Source organism: Bison bison, unplaced genomic scaffold (assembly GCF_000754665.1).
Source record: "Bison bison bison isolate TAMUID 2011002044 unplaced genomic scaffold, Bison_UMD1.0 scf7180017864141, whole genome shotgun sequence".
Lineage (NCBI taxonomy): Eukaryota > Metazoa > Chordata > Mammalia > Artiodactyla > Bovidae > Bison > Bison bison.
Genome location: NW_011494713.1, coordinates 3101483 through 3121164, shown reverse-complemented (window position 1 = coordinate 3121164; position 19682 = coordinate 3101483). Strand labels below are relative to the sequence as shown.

The following is a 19682-nucleotide window of genomic DNA, read 5'->3' as shown; positions in this document are numbered from 1 at the left end:
AGCTTCTCCATCTTTGGCTGCAAAGAATATAATCAATCTGATTTCAGTGTTGACCATCTGGTGATGTCCATGTGTACAGTCTTCTCTTGTGTTGTTGGAAGAGGGTGTTTGCTATGACCAGTGCATTTTCTTGGCAAAACTCTATTAGCCTTTGCCCTGCTTCATTCTGTATTCCAAGGCCAAATTTGCCTGTTACTCCAGGTGTTTCTTGACTTCCTACTTTTGCATTCCAGTCCCCTGTAATGAAAAGGACATCTTTTCTTGGTATTAGTTCTAAAGGGTCTTGTAGGTATTTATAGAACCATTCAACTTCAGCTTCTTCAGCATTACTGTTTAGGGCATAGACTTGGATTACTGTGATATTGAATGGTTTGCCTTGGAAACGAACAGAGATCATTCTGTCGTTTTTGAGATTGCATCCAAGTACTGCATTTCGGACTCTTTTGTTGACCATGATGGCTACTCCATTTCTTCTGAGGGATTCCTGTGCACAGTAGTAGATATAATGGTCATCTGAGTTAAATTCACCCATTCCAGTCCATTTTAGTTCGCTGATTCCTACTTGTCCATACCTCTCCTAAAACAGACATCCAAGTAATCTTGATTTTTGATACCCCTGATACTTAAAAATAAAAGAGGAATCATTTGGTCTGTGACAACCTAGAGGGGTGGGATTGGAAGGAGATGGGAGGGGGGTTCCACAGGGCAGGGACACATGTATATCTAATTTCTATTCATGCTGATGTAAGGCAAAAACCATCACAATATTGTAAAGTAATTATCCTCTAATTTAAAAAATGTTTTTGTTTTTTTTTAAAGAGGACTCATTAAGCAGACCAATTCATGACCAATGACTTGAGGCAGAAGGACAGCCCTCCTCTTCAGTTTAGGGATGTCCTAGATCTCAGGTGCCCCTCTCATTCCTAGTTTCAAGCATCTGTGAAGCAATTTCCCCAGGAGCAGAAAGCAGCCTTTCAATGGAAGGAGCAGCTGGTGGGACATAATGCTATCTAGCTTCCTGGCACCATCCCCAGAGTGAAATTTCAAATCACTGGGCCTGTTTCTTTTTCCATTCCATGTCCTCCCCCAAAGGTACCTCCAACAAAAGCAAATTGCTCTAACATAGGCAAGGTCTTTTCCCATTGTTAACAAAACTCACTGATAGGCTCACTAGCTCTTTCTGGCTGCCAACACAAAAACCTCAAGGCTGTAATTATATTTGGAGGAAGTTCAGCATGTCCCTGCATCCATGATTTCCTAGGTCATCCTATCAGAAAGGACATCCAGTGGCCACATGACACAGAATGCCCTAAAACAAAGGTACTTGCAGAGACTGCCCCAGAGGTGTGATTTTACAAAGTAAATTTGCTGTCCTTGGGTATGTTTCAGAATATCCCTTAAGTTAGAAAAGTCAATGGCACTCATGTAAGTGGGTTAAACAGATGCTTAGAGAGAGGGAAGTTAAAAATCAAAAGCATTGGGTTCAGTCTCCCTGAAGTCTATAAACCAACTACCTACATCAAAGTCCTGGTATAATTCCTCCTCTGGCTGGCTAGGGCTGGGGCATGTCCTTAGCTCTAAAGCAGTGGGGGTGACTTCCCTAGCTGGGTTTGGGGAAAGGGGAAGTGTGGAAGAATAAGCAGGAAAATCCAGAGGATGAACATAACAAATCAAAGCCACAGAACTAGAAATATGAAACCCAACTAATTATTTCAAAACTTCTTTCCAAAGAGAAGTTACCTCAGCACCTGAGCAGAAGTAGTAGAAAGATTGCATTTAAGAAAAAAATACTTGGATAAGCCAAATAAGATCTTTTTCTTCTGGAATTATTTCTCCCAAGACTTCCACACTTGTAGCCTCAGCTTTCTCTTTCAGTAAATGAGGAGACTACTACTCACTTTCTTCCTAGTCTTAGGCAACTAAGATTATATGAGTTCTTTAGAAGATAAATTCGGCGGGCATTAGAGAGGATTTTATTGGCCAGTATTCAGTTTGTCCCTTCTTACATCAATATTTTAAAATAATGGAAATTCTGGGCCTTTGCTATTAAATAGTAAAGGTAGTCATCACTTACTGATTCAGTCCTCACCACTCTCACAGCATATGGGACACAAGACATCTTGTCACACATATGGTATTCCAAGTGTAATAGCGCTAAATATTTAATATTCCACAATAGTGTACTGTAAATCAAATTGTGAAGAGCTGTAGGCAAACCACCAACTCCCACAACAGAATAAGTTCCACATCAGCCTTTCTAACTAACTTGATTTTTTCTTGATTAGCTTTCTATCTAAATAATTCAATATTTTCCATGGAGAAAAAGCACACGAGCTGGTTAAAAACAAACAAACAAAAACCAAACTAACATTTGTCAACTAATCTCTGCTTAAGACTCTCATATCAGCATATCGCTGTGTCTTTGAGCCCTTTTTCTAATTATCCAAGGTTCTCTTCCTCCCTCTTCTCTCCCGAAAGATCATAATAATGGCCACCCTGCCTTTGAAAGAAGTTATCGTTAACATTTCTAGGTTTAAACTTGCCAATCATGGCTGTATTTCCTCATGTAATTGCCTCACCTAGACCTAGCTAATGCATGTGTACAAGGATGCTAAGTCGCTTCAGTCATGTCTGACTCTCTGTGACCCTATGGACTGTAGCCTGCCAGGATCCTCTGTCCATAGGATTCTCCAGGCAAGAATACTGGAGTGGGTTGCCATGCCATCCTCCAAGGGATCTTCCCGACCGAGGGCTTGAACCCATGTCTCTTATGTCTCCTGCATTGGTAGGTGATTTCTTTAACACTAGCTCCATCTGGGAAGCCCAGCTAATGCATAGTAATAGTAATAATATCAATAATAAAAATAACACATGCTATGTACTCCATATATATCATTTATTAAGCATTTACATATCTAATTCCGATATCAATTTCATATGTAGGTGTTGTTATCTATATTAATAATCAGGACAAAGACTCAGAGAAGCTCATAACTTGGTTAAGATCACACTTATTAACCAACAGAGATGGGATTTAATTTGCATCCATGTGATTACAAAGTCCAAGCATCTTTCTAAGTAAAAAGTCCAAGCCTCTTTCTGAGTACAAATTTCATACAATTTTGTATAGTAACTACTCTGCAATCCATGTGGAAGTTACACTCACATTGCATCCTCAAAAATCAAAAGGCAATAACAGCTAAATTACAGGAAAAACAGAACTATTCAGGCAACCCTCTAAGCAGTTTAGTGAATACATCAGAGAAGATGGTTTTGTTTTGGAGTGGCCCTTATTTTTTCCACTAATCTATTACCTGAATCTGAACATTAAAAATTAAGCTAAGTCACATCAAAATATAAAGAACAGTAAACACATAACCCAGAAACTTCAAGTTAAAAGAATAATTTTAGACATACAGAAAAGGTGCCTCATCTTTCCGTAGTGTTAGCATCTTATACAGCCATAGAGCAATTGCCAAAATTAGGAAACTAATATTAACCCAATACTATTAACTAAGCTACAGACTTAACCTGGAGTTCACCAGTTTTCCCACTCCTACACTTTTCTCTGTTCCAGTATCCAGTCCAGGATTCCACGTTGTCTTAGTTGATGTAGCTCTCTAATCTGTGAGAGTTTCCCAATCTCTCCTTGTCCTTCATGACCTGAACATTCTTGAAGGGTGTGGGTGAATTGTTTTGGAGAAAGTCTCTTCCTTTAGTTTGTCTGATGTTCCCTCAAGATTCGAATGAAATCATGCATTATTGCAAAGAATACCACAGAGAGACAGTGCCCTTCTCCGTGCTTGGTATCTGGGAGTCCATGATGTTGGTAAGGGTTTTTATTGCTGATGTTAATCCTGATTGCTTGGTTAAAGTGATGTCTGCCAAGTTTCTCCACTATAAGGCTTTTCTTTTTCCTCTTGTAATTAAAAAATACCAGGCTGACAGTGGGTTGGGGGAGAGGATACCTTGAGACTGCACAAATATCTTGATTCTCCTCAAACTTTTGTCCACTAATTTTAGCATTCGTCAATGGATCTTGCCCACAGCAATTATTATTTTGGCACTCTAATAATGGCTTTTTATTTCTCTCATTCTCTCTATATTTATTAACTGGAACTGCTCTGTAAGGAAGAGCTACCACTTCTCCTCCTCTTATTTATCTATTCAGTTATTTATTTATATCAGTATGAACTCATGAATATTTATTTTATTCTATGGATTATAATTCAGTACTATTACTGTTTTGGTCACTTCCGTTGTTTCAGTTCCGGTCATTGGCAGTTCTTTCATGTTGGCTCAGTGCCTTTCCTAGTGCTCTACATTTTGGTTCTTTGAGTTTTTTTTTTTTTCAAATTTCCTGGTGCCACATGATGCTCCAGGCTCACCTCGTTATTTCCCTATGCTGGCTCTAGAATCAGCCATTTCTGCAAGAAGCTCTTCTTCCTTTTATTAACATGGTATTTGAAACCAAGATCTGAGAGCTAGGTGTGCTCATTACTACTGTGGTATCATTGCCTCTAAGCCAGCTCCGTGGATGGAACTTGGAAATATATGTATGCATACTAGCTATCTACCTTAATACACATACTAATTTATTTCTGTATTTATCTTTGTATATTTAATAACATTAATTCATATTTATATCTGAGTCCAATTTGAAAGATTTTACTTATTAATGTTTTATCCAGAATCTCCCCAGTGACAGGGTTAAGAGGAACAAAAAAGGCTTATGCATTTAAGTGATATCCAGTTATTGTCTAGGCCAAGGGTCAGCAAACTATGGCCAATTGTCTTTTTTGTGAAATACTTTCATTGGAGAAAAAGTTCTACTGGAACACACACACATCCACTAATTTAGATACTGTCTATGGCCACTTGCCATTAGAATTTAATTACTAAGAACTGCAACAGAAGTTTTATCAGTCACAAAGCTGGAAATACTTTCTGTATAGCCCTTTACAAAAAGGATTCACAGGTTCCTAATCTAGGCTGTGTTTCAAATTTTCACTTGAGAGATAAAATGGAAATAGTGTGGTTTTAAATACCATTCTTCCTTCCACAATTACTAGCCATAACTGTATCTCTGGGCCTCAGTTTCCCCCTTCTGGGGGGAAGACTAAAGACCATATGAGTAAAATTCCTCACATATGATAAATGCTCAACTAATGGTAGCTAGAATTACTTCTGCAGGTAGGCTGTTAATTTTGTATAAAAATCATTTTCAGCAGTGGTTAGATGACTGATGTTGTTCATAGTGTCTGTGTGGCCAGGGGAACTCTGAACCATAATTCTAAATTCAAGTACTTACTTCATCACTCGTTACCCATAGGGTCTTGGGCAAGTAACAATGTTTTTGAGCCAGTTTCTCTCTCCATGGGGCTTCCCAGGTGGCGCTAGTGGTAAAGAATCCACCTGCCAATGCAGGAGTTGCAAGAGACATAGGTTCGAACTCTCTCCATACAAGAGTAATATCTTCACAGGCCATAAGAAATTATGTCTATGAATATCTTTATGCCATAGTCTCCAACAGAAGTCAAAGCTAGGATGGCTGCATCAAAATTAGAATCAAGATGAATTAAAATACCTATTCCTGGCCCTGGCCCCGGCCCCAGGAATTCTGATTCAGGAGGTCTAGAATAAGGTCCATACTAATCGATTTTAGCAAACACCTAAACTGATTTAGTTGCAGGGCTAGTCTGGGAGTCACTGGTACTCAACAGTAAACACCATACAATCCCCTCCGTGATCTCAGCGGTCCCACATCCTCACAGTGTCCTGCCACCTTCCTCTTACTCAGGTAAATACTTGGTTCATTCAAGGGTTCCTGCAAGTGCTACAGGAAACCAAAACCTCCTTCTTCTGAGCCACTGCCTTATATTCCTTTATAGAAGGTTAGGTTCTACTGAAATGCAAATAAGATTCTCCATGTTTCAGAAAACTAATCTATCCCTTCAATATCCTCCTCCTTTACAAAAATACACTCTGTGAGCCTCTCCCTCACTGTATAAGGTCAGTAAACACAAAACCAAGAAGCAGGAGGGGAAAAAGAAATAGGAAAATGACCAGGGCCACCGGTAAGGAGGAGAGCAAATTAAAAAGGGTAGTCATCCCCAGCTGATCCCTTCACACACTGCCATGCTTATCAATAGAGCAGGGTAAGAACAGAGACTGGAGCAGATACAGGGCCTTTTTATGCATAGCTGGGACCCATGCAGGAATGAGAAGCTCTAGGTGGTAGGAGCTGGGATGGAGATTCCTGGGGTCTTTTCAATGTGAGGGACACATATCACTGTGAGTTTGGCAGATGTCATATCTGAACACTCTTAGACTGGTACTCCCGCTCAAAAAGCAAGACTACTCATGCACCAACAGAGGCCAGGAAGGATACATGTGTCTAGGAATAGGAATACAATATACTCAGTCACTCAGTAGTGTCCGACTCTTTGTGACCCCATGGACTGTAGCCTGACAGGCTCCTCTGTCCATGGGATTCTCCAGGCAAGAATACTGGAGTGGGTTGCCATTTCCTACTCCAAGAAATACAGTGGGGGCTGTCAAATTTGGTGGTTCCTAAGGAGAAAGCTTCAAAATAACTTTTGGGCTTCTCTGGTGGCTCAGATGGTAAAGAATCTGCTTGCAATGCAGGAGACCCAAGTTCGATCCCTGTCTCAGGAAGATCCCCTGAAGGAGGAAGTGGCAGCCCACTCCAGTATTCCTGCCTGGAGAATCCCATGCACAGAGGAGCCTGGTAGGCTACAGTCCATGGGGTCACAAAGAGTCAGACACAACTGAACAACTAACACTTTTCAAAGCAACTTTACCCATTATCTGCCAAAGTTTTTTTTTTTTTTTAATTGAGGCAATAGTCACTAACATAACATTTTAAAGTATACATTTTAGGTGGTATTTAAAACACTCAAAATGGTGTATATCTATCACTTCTATCAAGTGTCAAACATTTTCATCACCCTAAAAGAAAACCTCATGCCCATCAGGCAATCACCTCCTTGTTCCCTGCTCTAACAATGGCTTTTTATAGTGAAAGGTGGCTTTTTCTCTATAATGAGATTTTTATGTAATGACTGTCTGAGAAGCTTCGGCAAACTCTAGGTTCAAAGGGCACAAGAACATTCTCTCTTCAGTCAGGTGGGAGCAGCTTTCTGGAAAGGCTTACGGTTAAATTTCCGTTCCCCCTGCCTCAATAAGCCCAGTGAGAACAGTGCCAAACTCTTATATACTCTTATACACACAGAGACATATATACACATGCCCCGGGCTGGTCAATAACCATGTGATCAATAATTATGAGATCAAATGTATCACAATTGCTCTAAGAAGAACCTATTCAGCACCCTCAAAGGCTGAATGCCTCCCCAAGATGGATCTAGATGGTGGTCAACTCTTACCCGCTGCTTCTCTGGGTCCACATAACGAATACCAAAGTAGTCCTTCTCCAGCAAACTGTAGTAGTTGCAGATGTGGTCAATAAGAAACTGCCCTTTGGTCTCCCTCTGCAAAAGAAGCACGTTTATGTTTCAGTCAGAGCTTGCCTTGTACACTCATGTCTAACATGTGCCTCATTCACTCCGATAGGGCTGCAGGTACAGAAATCAATTCACTCGTTCCAATCTCTGGAGCCGGGCTTCCGAACTCTTGAGTGCAATCCACAGTGAGAAATTCATTTTCACACTGTGAGCCATTTTACACACACACACATACACACACACGAAACCAAAGGGACAGCAAAAAAGGAACCAAAAGAACACCAAACAATGCCCTGCATAGATGCAGCACACTTGACTATTTAATTCTAGTATTGCCATTTACTTTCTAGAATGCTTTTAATGATTTAGAACACTGATTTCACAGCTCAGTGTCTAGTAGAGACCCATAGTTTGCAAAACCACACACAATTCCACATACTACACATCTGGCTGCTTGCTCCAGCTGCTCTGTAGTATTCATTCATTCACTCTTCACAATAGCCTTACAAGGAAGGTCCCCATTTTAAATCTAAAGAGAGGTTAAGTGACTTGCCCAAAGTCACAAAATATGTACGGAGCAAAGCAGGATTTGACCTAGACCACCAGGCTGCAGAATCTGGGCTCTGTGTCATTTTGCCTCTCTAGAGCACTGGTGAACCTACTGGGACTCTGCTAGAACACAAGGTCTAGATGGTAAGGAAATGCAATGAATTTATCAGTGGAACCACCCCAATTCCCATCAGGGAAGGTGGAAAACCTGCTGCCTCAGGCCTCACAGACACATCACATCCATAAATCAACATACAAAAGCGTGTGGTAGACCAGGGTTTGGGGGGAAGACCAGGACTGGGATTCAGAGACAGGTCTGGGTGACCTTGAGCAAACTTCCCAGCTGTCTCCACATCAGTAAAATGAGTTGGTTGGACTAGATTCTAAATTGGCTAGATGATTTTTCCCTCTAAAGTTCTATGAGTAAGAGACGTATCCGCCAAATCTGATTAAGATAAATACCATTACAACAAAACTCCTTAATAGCAAGGACTCTTCCAAGCCCTCATCAGGATATTTGATAACTTTCTGCTTCAATCAAAGTCGCTGACAGACCCATGGAGTGTTGTGGGGATGGAATGTGACCTACAAAAATAAATGAAGAAATCAGAGACCTTAAGTGAGCCACTCTTCCAATCCACTTTAAAACAATTTCGGAAGATTGGTTTGGTCTATGCTACATGATTATTTTTTCATTAGAAACCACTACCACCAGATGAAGAAGTCATTCATTGGCCTGGGATGCAGTGCACTGAACAAAGGATTAGTGCTTATAAGCACATACTGTGATGTGAAGCCTCAATTTTCCTGAAATCACTTTTGAGTATAAATTTGGATGAGCTTTTAACCTTTTCTTTCTTTCTAACAGAACCCATTTGATGTAGCTCAAAAGGGACAAAATGTCAAAATGGATAGATTTCTGTAATAGTTTTTAAATCAGGAGGCTCAAATCACAAGCTATATCTGATGACAGCTACATTTGATGTCCAGAATATAATCAATGGATATAGTACCTTTCAAACATTTATTCTGCAACCTGTCCATCTTAGATGCAGCTGCAGGATCAAGTCACTGAACACAACACAAGTTCATCATTCTATGATTAGATTGCCAAGCTCTCCGCAGCAGAATTTACTATGGTGGACTACCCCCAACATATGCGAGACACACAAGACCTGTGGGTTAAGGCAATGCCTTGTAATGATGGGCGATTGAACAGGCCTTGATTGTGCAAGACAGCTACTGTGCCCTGAAGAAGTAGTACTCCAAAGCACAACAAAGATTTTTTTTAATGATTAAGCACAGCAACCAATATATACTCTAAAGCAATATCTCTGACTACTTAAGAACCTTGAGACAAGGAAACACCACTGCAGACAATGTAGTGACTGGATAATACAACTCCATCAGAAACAGGGATCAATGCCTCCCACCAAAGCAGATGAGGCCAGTTCCCATGGGTCTAGGCTTCCACGTGGATTCCAGGTCTGTGCTCCTCAGAGCACCACTCTCAGTCCAGCAATATTATAGCAAACTCAGCATGACTTAGGAGGGAGCTTGTTAGAAACACAGAATTCCAGGCACTGTCCTAGACCAAGTGAACCTAACCTACACTTCAGCAAGATCTCTCGGTTATTCATACGCTCATTCAAGTTTGAGGAGCACTGGTCTAGAGAACTTTTCCCAATATGCTGCTGCTCCTGCTGCTAAGTCGCATCAGTCGTGTCCGATTCTGTGCGACCCCATATATGGCAGCCCACCAGGCTCCCCCATCCCTGGGAAGAGTGCAAAAATTGTATCTGTATCCAGAAGGTACATTTTTTTCTCAAGAAAAAAAAAATGCCAATTTTTCCCTGTGAATTGTCTATTCCTAAGTCAGAAAGATCAAAGATTTTTCCAGCCTAGAGAACAGAAACTGCCCAGAATCTGAAACAGAAACAGAATCTGCAGGCTGTCCGCCAATCTCATCATCTCTAGATGCTCTGTGTTGCTTCCTCGTGCCAAGGAAGCCAGTTTACATCTTCATGTTCTGCTCTGTTCCACTCCTCCCTGGAAAGCATGACAATGCTTTTAAGTCACGGAAATTCCTATCAGTCTCATTTTTGTGCATGAAGCCCAGTACGTGCCTAAACAAAAAGACCACCTGGGCCCAGTGTCAAGAGTTGGAAAAGTTTGTTCGGGGATCAGTAATGCAAGAGTGTAGAAGTCCAGCGGCCAGTCCCACACACCTCACTTCAGCGAATGAGCTTAGGGGTGATCTTTGGTTCTACCCCACACCTCTAGCCCCTAGAACTCTGGTGAATGACTCAGACCTTCCATTGGTTTCCTCCTGAGGTTTCTGATAGTAGAGGCCATTACTCACACTCTTAGTGTCTACCTAAGCCGGTGTCTAGCACACTGTTACTGAATCAAAAAACGAGGCACTGCTTTCTCTCATGGAAAACCTAGGTTCTAGAAACTAACAGTGAGTCTCAGGCAAGACACTAGTTCTATTTTTAGAGATTCTTCAAACATAGTAGAATTAGTTGACTTTCACCCTAATCCTTCAAGGTCTACACAGAGAAGTGGTTACCAAGGATTTCAAGTATTAATATAAAGACTTCTTTTTAATGTCAAAATTTCATTGATTCTCCCACAAGATAGCAGTTATATTTTTAGTACCAACTGAAGAGTAAAGAAAAATCAACTACCTTCCTTAGAGCTGTTACACAAGTTGTGATTTATTAATCACAACAACTTTCACACATGTGGAGAACAACAGGGCACAAATATGTGAGCAGGGCCTTCTACAAAGGTCAGTAGGATGTTATGGTCCACACCTCAAGAAAGCACTTGAAATACAGACTTTTGATGCCATCTCGAAATGAAGTTATATACTCTCAGGGTTGAAAGAATAATCTGTTTACCATACACAAACTCACATCCCAAAACTGGTCCACACTGTGAATTGACACTTACAAAGACTATCCTAAAATATTGTAAATACTGTTGTTTAACATTTTTGTGTGTGCTATGCTCAGTTGCTCAGTCATGTCTGACTCTTTGTGACCTCATGGACTGTAGCCCGCCAGGCTTCTCTGTCCGTGGGATTCTCCAGGCAAGAATGCTGGAGTGGGTTGCCATGCTCTCCTCCAGGAGATCTTCCCAACCCAGGGATCGCAAGCACATCTCTTGCGTCTCCTGCATTGGCAAGTGGACTTTTTACCACATTTTTAATGTGTTAAAAATCTAAACAAATCCAGTCAAGGTGTGGTCTATGGACTTGCTAGAATGTAAAATCTTTGTTACTGGGCCATCATAAGTGCAGAAATTACATTAATTTATTGTATTGTGTTTTCTACAAGTATTGGTCAAAATCAGATTGGGGGAACAAGATCCAGTACTAGTTTCTCACCAGAGTTTAACACACTGACCTAAACCAGGCTGTCATGTTTGAGGGTTTGGTGTGGGGTCTCTTTATACCAGGAGCCTCAAACAGTGAAGGGGGCTGGGCCCTCTCTGCACCTCCTCTGTCCATTTTTTTCGACAATCCTTATTTTGCACGTGATCCCTGAACATCTTCCAGTAATCCCACATTATCTCAGGGTTCTCTTTCACAGATTAGAAAAGAACCTAATTTTCACAGTCAAAAACTAGACTATTTTTCAGAAAATCCCTCTCTCCTCCTCACCCCAAAGTTTGTACTAGAAAGCCTTAAGTCATGAAATCTCTGAGACTTAGTTTCTTCTTGCATGAAAGGGGAATAACAATGATAAATCCCAAATCTACCCCACTGGGGTTAATCTGAGGCTCATTCACATATTTGTTAAACATCTGTCATACAACAGGCATTGGGATAGGAATTAGAGAAAAATAATGAGCAAAACACAATCTATAATCTCACAGACCTTAAAAATCTGTGGCTTGTAAAACATGAAAGCATTTTTGCAAACTGTAAAGCACTATACCAATGTAAGATATCATTACTACTGATAATTAGAATTATCATGATCTTAAATCTTTGTCTCCAGTTTCATAGCCAAGATACAAGAAAGTTAAGAAAAACAGTATTCACTTCTGAGAATTGGCCTCTATGTGAGAAAAAGTGAACAAAGAGACAAAGAACTTCTTTTTTTTTTTGCTTAACTCCTTGTCATCAGTTGCTGATGTGCGTTTACTTCAACTCCCTGGTTCAATGACAAGGTTAAAACAACAATATATTTGTGCTTAAAGAAAAAGAACATGAAAAATCCACTGACTAAATCAGCCATGGCTTGTCTTCAGTGAAAAAGTATGGCACGTTTCAATTCCTAAAACTTCAGGTCAAGATTTTTGTTTTGCTGAAGAATTTCTTTTTATATAAATTTTAAAAATGTTATTGAAATATAGTTGATTTACAATGTTATGTTAGTTTCACATGTAAATCAAAGTGATTCAGTTATACATACATATCTTCAAGACATTTTGCTACCTTTTAAATATTGGTTAAATGAGGAAAAGAGTACCAACCCCCAAAATACTTAGTGTTTTGTTTTAGCAACACAAAATACTTATGTGTTGCTATAAACCAGTATTTAGGGTTGAATAGGTAACTTCAGGAATGAAGGTATGAACATAATAATAATAATTACTATATACTGAACACTTACTGTACCCCAAGAATTGTGTTACACACATTTAATCTCCTAATAGCAGGTAGATTATCAGGTAACTCATGTTCTCCCCATGTCACAGATTTTTTATATGGACTCAGAAAAGTTAAGTTTGTCATGTTATAGATTTTTTAAATGGACTCATAAAGGTTAAGTTTGTGTGTCAAACCCAGGTCCAACATGCCTAAGCAGTTGTAGGAACCCAATTTGCAATATTCCCCCTTTTCTCTATGTAGAGACAGGAGAAAACAATGGTATGAGGATTAGGGAACAGTATCAAGCGCCCCAGTTACTAGAATTTGGACCCTGGCAGGAAGACGCACCGGTTATCGACCATTATACCAGATCTAAAGAGAGGCAGTTTTATAAAATACAAACCATATTAGCATAGACATCAACAGGTTAATTGCCCAGCATTCATACACCCCTTTGTCTTTCCTAAAAGAACCCAGATTTCGTTCAGTTCAGGCATGCATATGCATGTGTATAAACATTATGTGCAAACACAGGTGGACACAAACAGCATGAGCCTCAGGAAACGATAGGCCACTACTAACTTCTGGACTCAAGTTGAGTTAGTGAAAGGGTTTTCTCACCTCCCTTATCTGATTGGTTCAGGAAAAGACACATGACCTAGTTTAGGCCAATGAGACCTGAGGAGCAATTCACTGACGTTTCTGAGATGGTTTTCACTTGCTCTTCTGAAAGAGCTTATGGAAGAGACTTTCTGTTCAATCTGGATGTTGTTACATAAAAGCCTGAGGCCTGGAACTGCTGCAGCCATTTTGAAACCAAACTATTTCCAAGGAGAGTGGAGTTTGTGTTTGCAGATCATCAATCAGGAAGCTCACCCTAAGTGTGAACTTCCAAGGATGCCAACAACAGTCCTTGTTGTTTCTGACAGTACAAGTTGATCTTTCTGCTTATCATGCTCAACATGTTGCCTCTGGTGAGAAGGTAAATCAGTGCCTCAAGCCAACCAGAAGAGCACAAGGAGAATGACAGTGCTGATGTGAAACACAGTCTGAGGTTACTGACTAAAGAACCAGAGAGTTAAGTCCATCTACCAACAGGTTCTATTTGGCCAGCACGGTGTTTTTGTGTCTTTAAACTGGGAGACTGCACATGATACCTGCTGCTGGCTGCTCTTGAAAAGGTAGAGGGTCTGGAAGGTAGACCGTGAAGGTTTGCTCAGCTCAGGATCACTGCCTCTTCTATGGTGGGGGAACCCTGCAATCTACTACATTTCCACGTATCATCACCCAGTCTTCCACGTGTCTCACTTCTCTAACCCCTAGAGAAATGTGTTTACAACCCTAATCTGAGGCAAACTAGAGGCTTTTGAAAGGGTTCCTTGAAAGAATTTTCCTTTAACTACTCAGAAGCATCCTTATAGCCCAGAAAAGCCCTCAGTGGACACAGCTTTGAGCTGCCCTCTGAAGCTGTCCAGCCACTGAAGTTCTGGCACCTTTGGAGGGAAAAGGGCCCAACACAGGCCAGACTGTAGGAAGGATCACTGAGATGAGGGGAACAGGCAGTGGTCTGAAGAATCTGAAGCACAGACCAGGACGCTGGAAACAGTTCATTTTGGGGCTGGCACCCCAGGAACCCTCTCTGACAAACAGAAGTGGGGCTGCCAGACCTAGTTTTCTAGAAATAAAGGTTGTGAGTTTCTTGTTCAAAGGGCCCCTTTGTTTGGAACTCTTCACTTGCAGGAGCTGCTCTTGAGAAGGGGCGGCCTCCGCATCTGCACATATAGGGAAGAGCAGCTTCGTCAGTCTCTGCTGGGTCTTCCCCCTGGGAAGGAAGAATCCAATTCCCATGTGGATACCTAGAGACTCCAAATGGGGCTTCTAGACAATGGTGAGGCCCAAAACAGCAACCGCATACTCAGTTTGCTGCCAGGAGCATGTCTTCTGGGCTTCCAGGTAGGTAAAGAACCTACCTGTCAATGCAGGGGACTAAGAGACATGGGTTCAATCCCTGGATCAGGAAGATTTCCCTAGAGGAGGGCATGGCAACCCACCCCAGTATTCTTGCCTGGAGAATCCCACAGACAGAGGAGCCTGGTGGGCTACAATCCATGCAGTCGCAAAGAGTCGGACACAACTGAAGCGACTTAGCATGCACGTGTGCATGTCTTCTAGGAACAGGTGGTTACATTTCTTGCATGAATTAAGAGCCTCAATCCATTCACTTTCATTGGCAGATAAATGAAAGATAGAACTAGAAACTGGCAAAGTGAATAGTTCTGCTTCTATTGTGAAGAATAAGCATTTGTTGATTTAAGAAAGATTGTGGTTTGACTGAATAACATAAAAAATGCTCTGTTTATATCTATGCTTAAAAAGTTCAACCATATTTGTGTAAATTCATACATTTTGTTTGGGAGACACCACAGCTTTAACCAAAACAGAATATAGTGTTAGAAAGGAATTAGCTTTTATAATTGGAATTTAAATAGCAAGTGATATATCACTTTGTTAATTGTTCCTTCCTATTGCAGCCAGTAACTGGTATTTAATATCTGGCTGTGACATATATTCAGAAAATTGTATCATCCTCAGACAGTGAGGAAAGAAGTAATATTAAGGCTGTTTAAATGAAGAGAAACTTAAAGGAAAACAAGTATAGAGGAATCTCTCATGGTTCAATCTGTGGTTCTTACACAGAAATTAAAAGTTTTTCATTTGTGTTATTCTTTTCAGAAATATAAAAGGTAAAACCAAGGTTTCAAGAAGCTGAAGGCCTAATTCTAAGTATTTATCTCCTTTATAGTAATAATCAGCATATTATGGCTAATATAATTAGGAAAATATAGGCTAGATTGATTAAAGGCATTTTTGTTAAAAATACATGTTTATAATGTGGGGGAAGAGAGGGCATAGTTATGACTGTAGCAGTGACATAAAAGTTAGAAAATAACAAAAAAAATACCAAAGCCAGACAGTTACTGGGGTAAAAAACAACTGCCTGAAAATGAGTATCTGGCTAAAAGTAAAGGTCAGACAAAAGTGGCCACCTAGACCCACCAGGGTCTTTGGCAGAGAGTCAAAACCCACTACCTCAGTTCTGTGGTAGCCTCTACACACTCTGAGGAGACAGAAATATACTGCCATCCTCACAGCTAGAAGCTTACTTGTATCAGGGCTGAGGAAGATAAAGGGGTCCCATGGAAGAAATAAAACAAAACTGCAGCCACAAGAAGATAAAGTAGCCAGGACAGGTTGGCCACTCTCCCCACTGCCCGAGTCCTGAGTGGCGTCTTCTGAAGGGTGACCAAGGTGACTGAGCAGGCAGAGTGGCTTAGTCAGTAATGGCTCCATCTATTCACTTTTCTTCTGAGTGTTTTCCACCTCAGTTATCTCTCCAGTGTTCCACAGCTTCCATCCTAAAGGATGGGCTGTGTGTCTGCACTGAGTCAGAGGGTTGTTTCTCTTCTGACTGGCACACAGATCCATCCCAATGTTTGGGGAATCACATTTGATGTGTCCACTGTATATTTGGGGAATCATATTTGATGTGTCCACTGTTCTTAGCAATTTCCATCACTGACTTGATGGACACGAGTTTGAGTAAACTCCGGGAGTTGGTGATGGACAGGGAAGCCTGGCGTGCTACAGTCCATGGGGTTGCAAAGAGTTGGACACAACTGAGCCACTGAACTGAACCTCTGAATGATTTTAGAGTTTTCCAATTCTAATTCTTTCCACAATTTCAAAAAGTGTTTTGTTGTGTTTTTGTTTTTTTTAATCTCAAGCTAAGGAATCCAAGGTTCAGAAAGTGTAATTAACTTATTCAGGGTCAACACAGCTAGAAAGTAGCAAAGTCAATATTTAAAACCAAGTCTGGTTGATTTGGTTATTATAGCCAATGATTAAAAATGAAATTATTCTTCACTGTATAAAGAACATCTGCAAAACAGTTAACATCATACTTAGCAGAGAAAAATTAGATGCTTTAAGCCAAAGCTAACATACTTAACTGAGAGAAACTAGATGCTTCCTCACTAAGATCAGATACAGGCAAGGACAGCCTCCTCACTACTTCTAAAACATCATGTTGAAAGTTCTAGTTAATGCAGTATGAAGGAAATAAAAGACAACTAAAATCCGGTGCAGCCAAATAAATAAATAAAAGAAGTAAATGGAAGGCAGACAGATTGGGAAGGAGGCAATAAAACTGTCTCTATTTGAAGATTACGTGATTGTCTTTGTAGAAAACCCAAAAGAATGGACAAAAGAAAATTTCCTTAAACTAAAAAGTAATTATAGCAAGGTTGCAGGATACAAAGCAAAATATACAAAAGTGAATTGCGGGCTTCCCTGGTGGTCCAGGGGTTAAGAATCCACCTTACAATGCAGGGGACACTGGTTTGATCCCTAGTCTGGGAAGGTCCCACGTGCTGCAGGGCAACTAAGCCTGTGTGTTGCAATTACTGAGCCCACAGGCAGCAACTACTAAAGCCTGCACACTGTAAACCCGTGCTCTACAAGAGAAGCCACATCCATGAGACGCTCACACACCACCACTTGAGTAGCTCATGTTCTCCACAACCAGAGACAGCCTGCGTGCAGCAATGAAAACCCAGTGCAGCCCCCCAAAAGTGAACTGCTTTCCTATATATTAGCAAAGAACAACTGTAAGTTGAAATTGAAAACAGCACCATTTACATCACCACCAAAAATATTAAACACACTGGTACAAATGTGTACAAAATCTGTGTGAGGAAAACTACAAAATTCTGATGAAAGAAACAAAAGAATATCTGACTAAATGGAGAGCTATTCCATGTTCATGCAGATAAGACTCTATATTGTCAAGATGTCAGTTCTTCCCAACTTGAGCTACAGATTCAACGCAAGCCCAATTAAAATCTCAGCGGTTCCTTTGTGTATGCCAACAATCTGATTCTAATGTTATTACAGAAAGGGAAAAGATCCAGAATGGCCAATACAATATTGATGAAGAGCAAAGTCAGAGGACTGACACTACTCAACTTCAAGACTTAGTATAAAGTTTCAGTGATCAAGACAGTGTGGTATTGGCAGGGTAATTGACAAATATGGCAGAAACCAGAATAAAGAGCCCAGAACAGCAGAGCCCAGAAATAGACACACACAAATATAGTAAACTAGCCCTTGAAGAGAAGCAATGGCAACCCACTCCAATACTCTTGCCTGGCAAATCCCATGGGCGGGGGAGCCTGGTAGGCTGCAGTCCATGGGGTCTCGAACAGTCGGACACGACTGAGCAACTTCACTTTCACTTTTCACTTTCATGCATTGGAGAAGGAAATGGCAACCCACTCCAGTGTTCTTGCCTGGAGAATCCCAGGGACGGGGGAGCCTGGTGGGCTGCCGTCTCTGGGGTTGCACAGGGTTGGACATGACTGAAGCGACTTAGCAGTAGCAGCAGCCTTTGACAAGGAGCAAAGACAGTTCAACTGAGAAAAAGTCTTTTCAACAAATGGTGCTACAACAACTAGAAATACACATGCAAAAAAAAAAAAAAAGAATTTGGATGCAGACCTTACACCTTTAAAAAAATTAACTCAAAATGGATTATAGACCTACACGTAAACCACAAAACTATAAAACCTCCAGAAGGAAATACAGGACAAAATCTAGGTGACCTGGGTTTTCAGTGGCTTTTCATATACAATCCAAAAAGCATAACTGACGACAGAAAAAAAATTGATAAGTTGGACTTCATTAAAATTTAAAACATTCGTTCTGCAAAAGAAAACTATTCAGAGAATGAAAAAACAAGCCAAGATTTGAAGTGTTTGTGAAACACATATCTGACAAAGGATTTGTATCCAAAAATACACAAAGCACTTATAATTCAACAATAAATTACAAACAATTTTAAAAGTGGGCAAAAGACCTTAACAGATAATTCATCAAAAAACACATGAAAAGATGCCCCACAACGCATGTCATTAGAGAACTGCAAACCGAAACAACAACGAGATGCCACCACATGCCTATTAGATAGCTAAAATCCAAAACATTGACAACACCAAATACCGACAAGGGCGTGGAGCAACAGGAACTCTCACTCACTCCTGACAGAAACATAACACGGTGCAGTCACTTTGAAAGACAGTTTGGCTGTTTCTTATGAAGTCAAATGTAGGCTCAATCCAGTAATTTTACTCCTAGATATTTACCTTGAAGAGTAAAAATCTTATGGCCATACAAAAATGTGAACACAAGTGTTTATAGCAGCATTATTCACAATTTCCCCAAATTGGAAGCAACCAAGATGTCCTTCAAGAGATATATGGATAAAAAAACTGGTACATCTATATAATCGGATAATATTCAGTGGTAAAAAGAAATTTGCTTTTAAGCCCTAACATGAAAGAATAAAGTGAAAGTCACTCAGTCGTGTCCAATTCTTTGTGATACCATGGACTGTAGCCTGCCAGGCTCCTCTCTCCATGGAATTCTCCAGACAAAAATACTAGAGTGAGTTGCCATTTCATTCTCTAGGGGATCTTCCCAACCCAGGGATCAAACGCAGGTCCCCTGCATTGGCAGGAAGATTCTTTACCATCTGAGCCACCAGGGAAAGAAAACTTAAATGCACGTTATTAAGTGAAAGATGCTAGTCTGAAAAGGCTACCTACTATATCGTGTATAAATGACATCCTGGAAAAGGCAAAACTATAGAGACAGTAAAAAGATCAGTGGCTACTGACTGTGTGGATCACAGTAAACTGTGGAAAATTCTGAAAGAGATGGGAATATCAGACCACCTGACCTGCCTCTTGAGAAATCTGTATGCAGGTCAGGAAGCAACAGTTAGAACTGGACATGGAACAACAGACTTGTCCCAAATAGGAAAAGGAGTACGTCAAGGCTGTATATTGTCACCCTACTTATTTAACTTATATGCAGAGTACATCATGAGAAACACTGGGCTGGAAGAAGCACAAGCTGGAATCAAGATTGCCGGGAGAAATATCAATAACATCAGATATGCAGATGATACCACCCTTATGGCA

The 19682-nt window shown here is 40.5% G+C and overlaps 1 protein-coding gene across 3 annotated transcripts in view; it reads right to left on the bottom strand.

Moving 5' to 3' along the window:
* Positions 1-19682, bottom strand: part of FRMD3 (FERM domain containing 3) — a 343072-nt gene that overhangs the window by 174594 nt on the left and 148796 nt on the right. For all 3 annotated transcript variants that reach the window (XM_010840081.1, XM_010840079.1, XM_010840080.1), the window contains exon 2: positions 7410-7514. In XM_010840081.1, coding sequence (XP_010838383.1) covers positions 7410-7514 — 105 coding nt within the window. The remainder of the gene's footprint in view (positions 1-7409; positions 7515-19682) is intronic.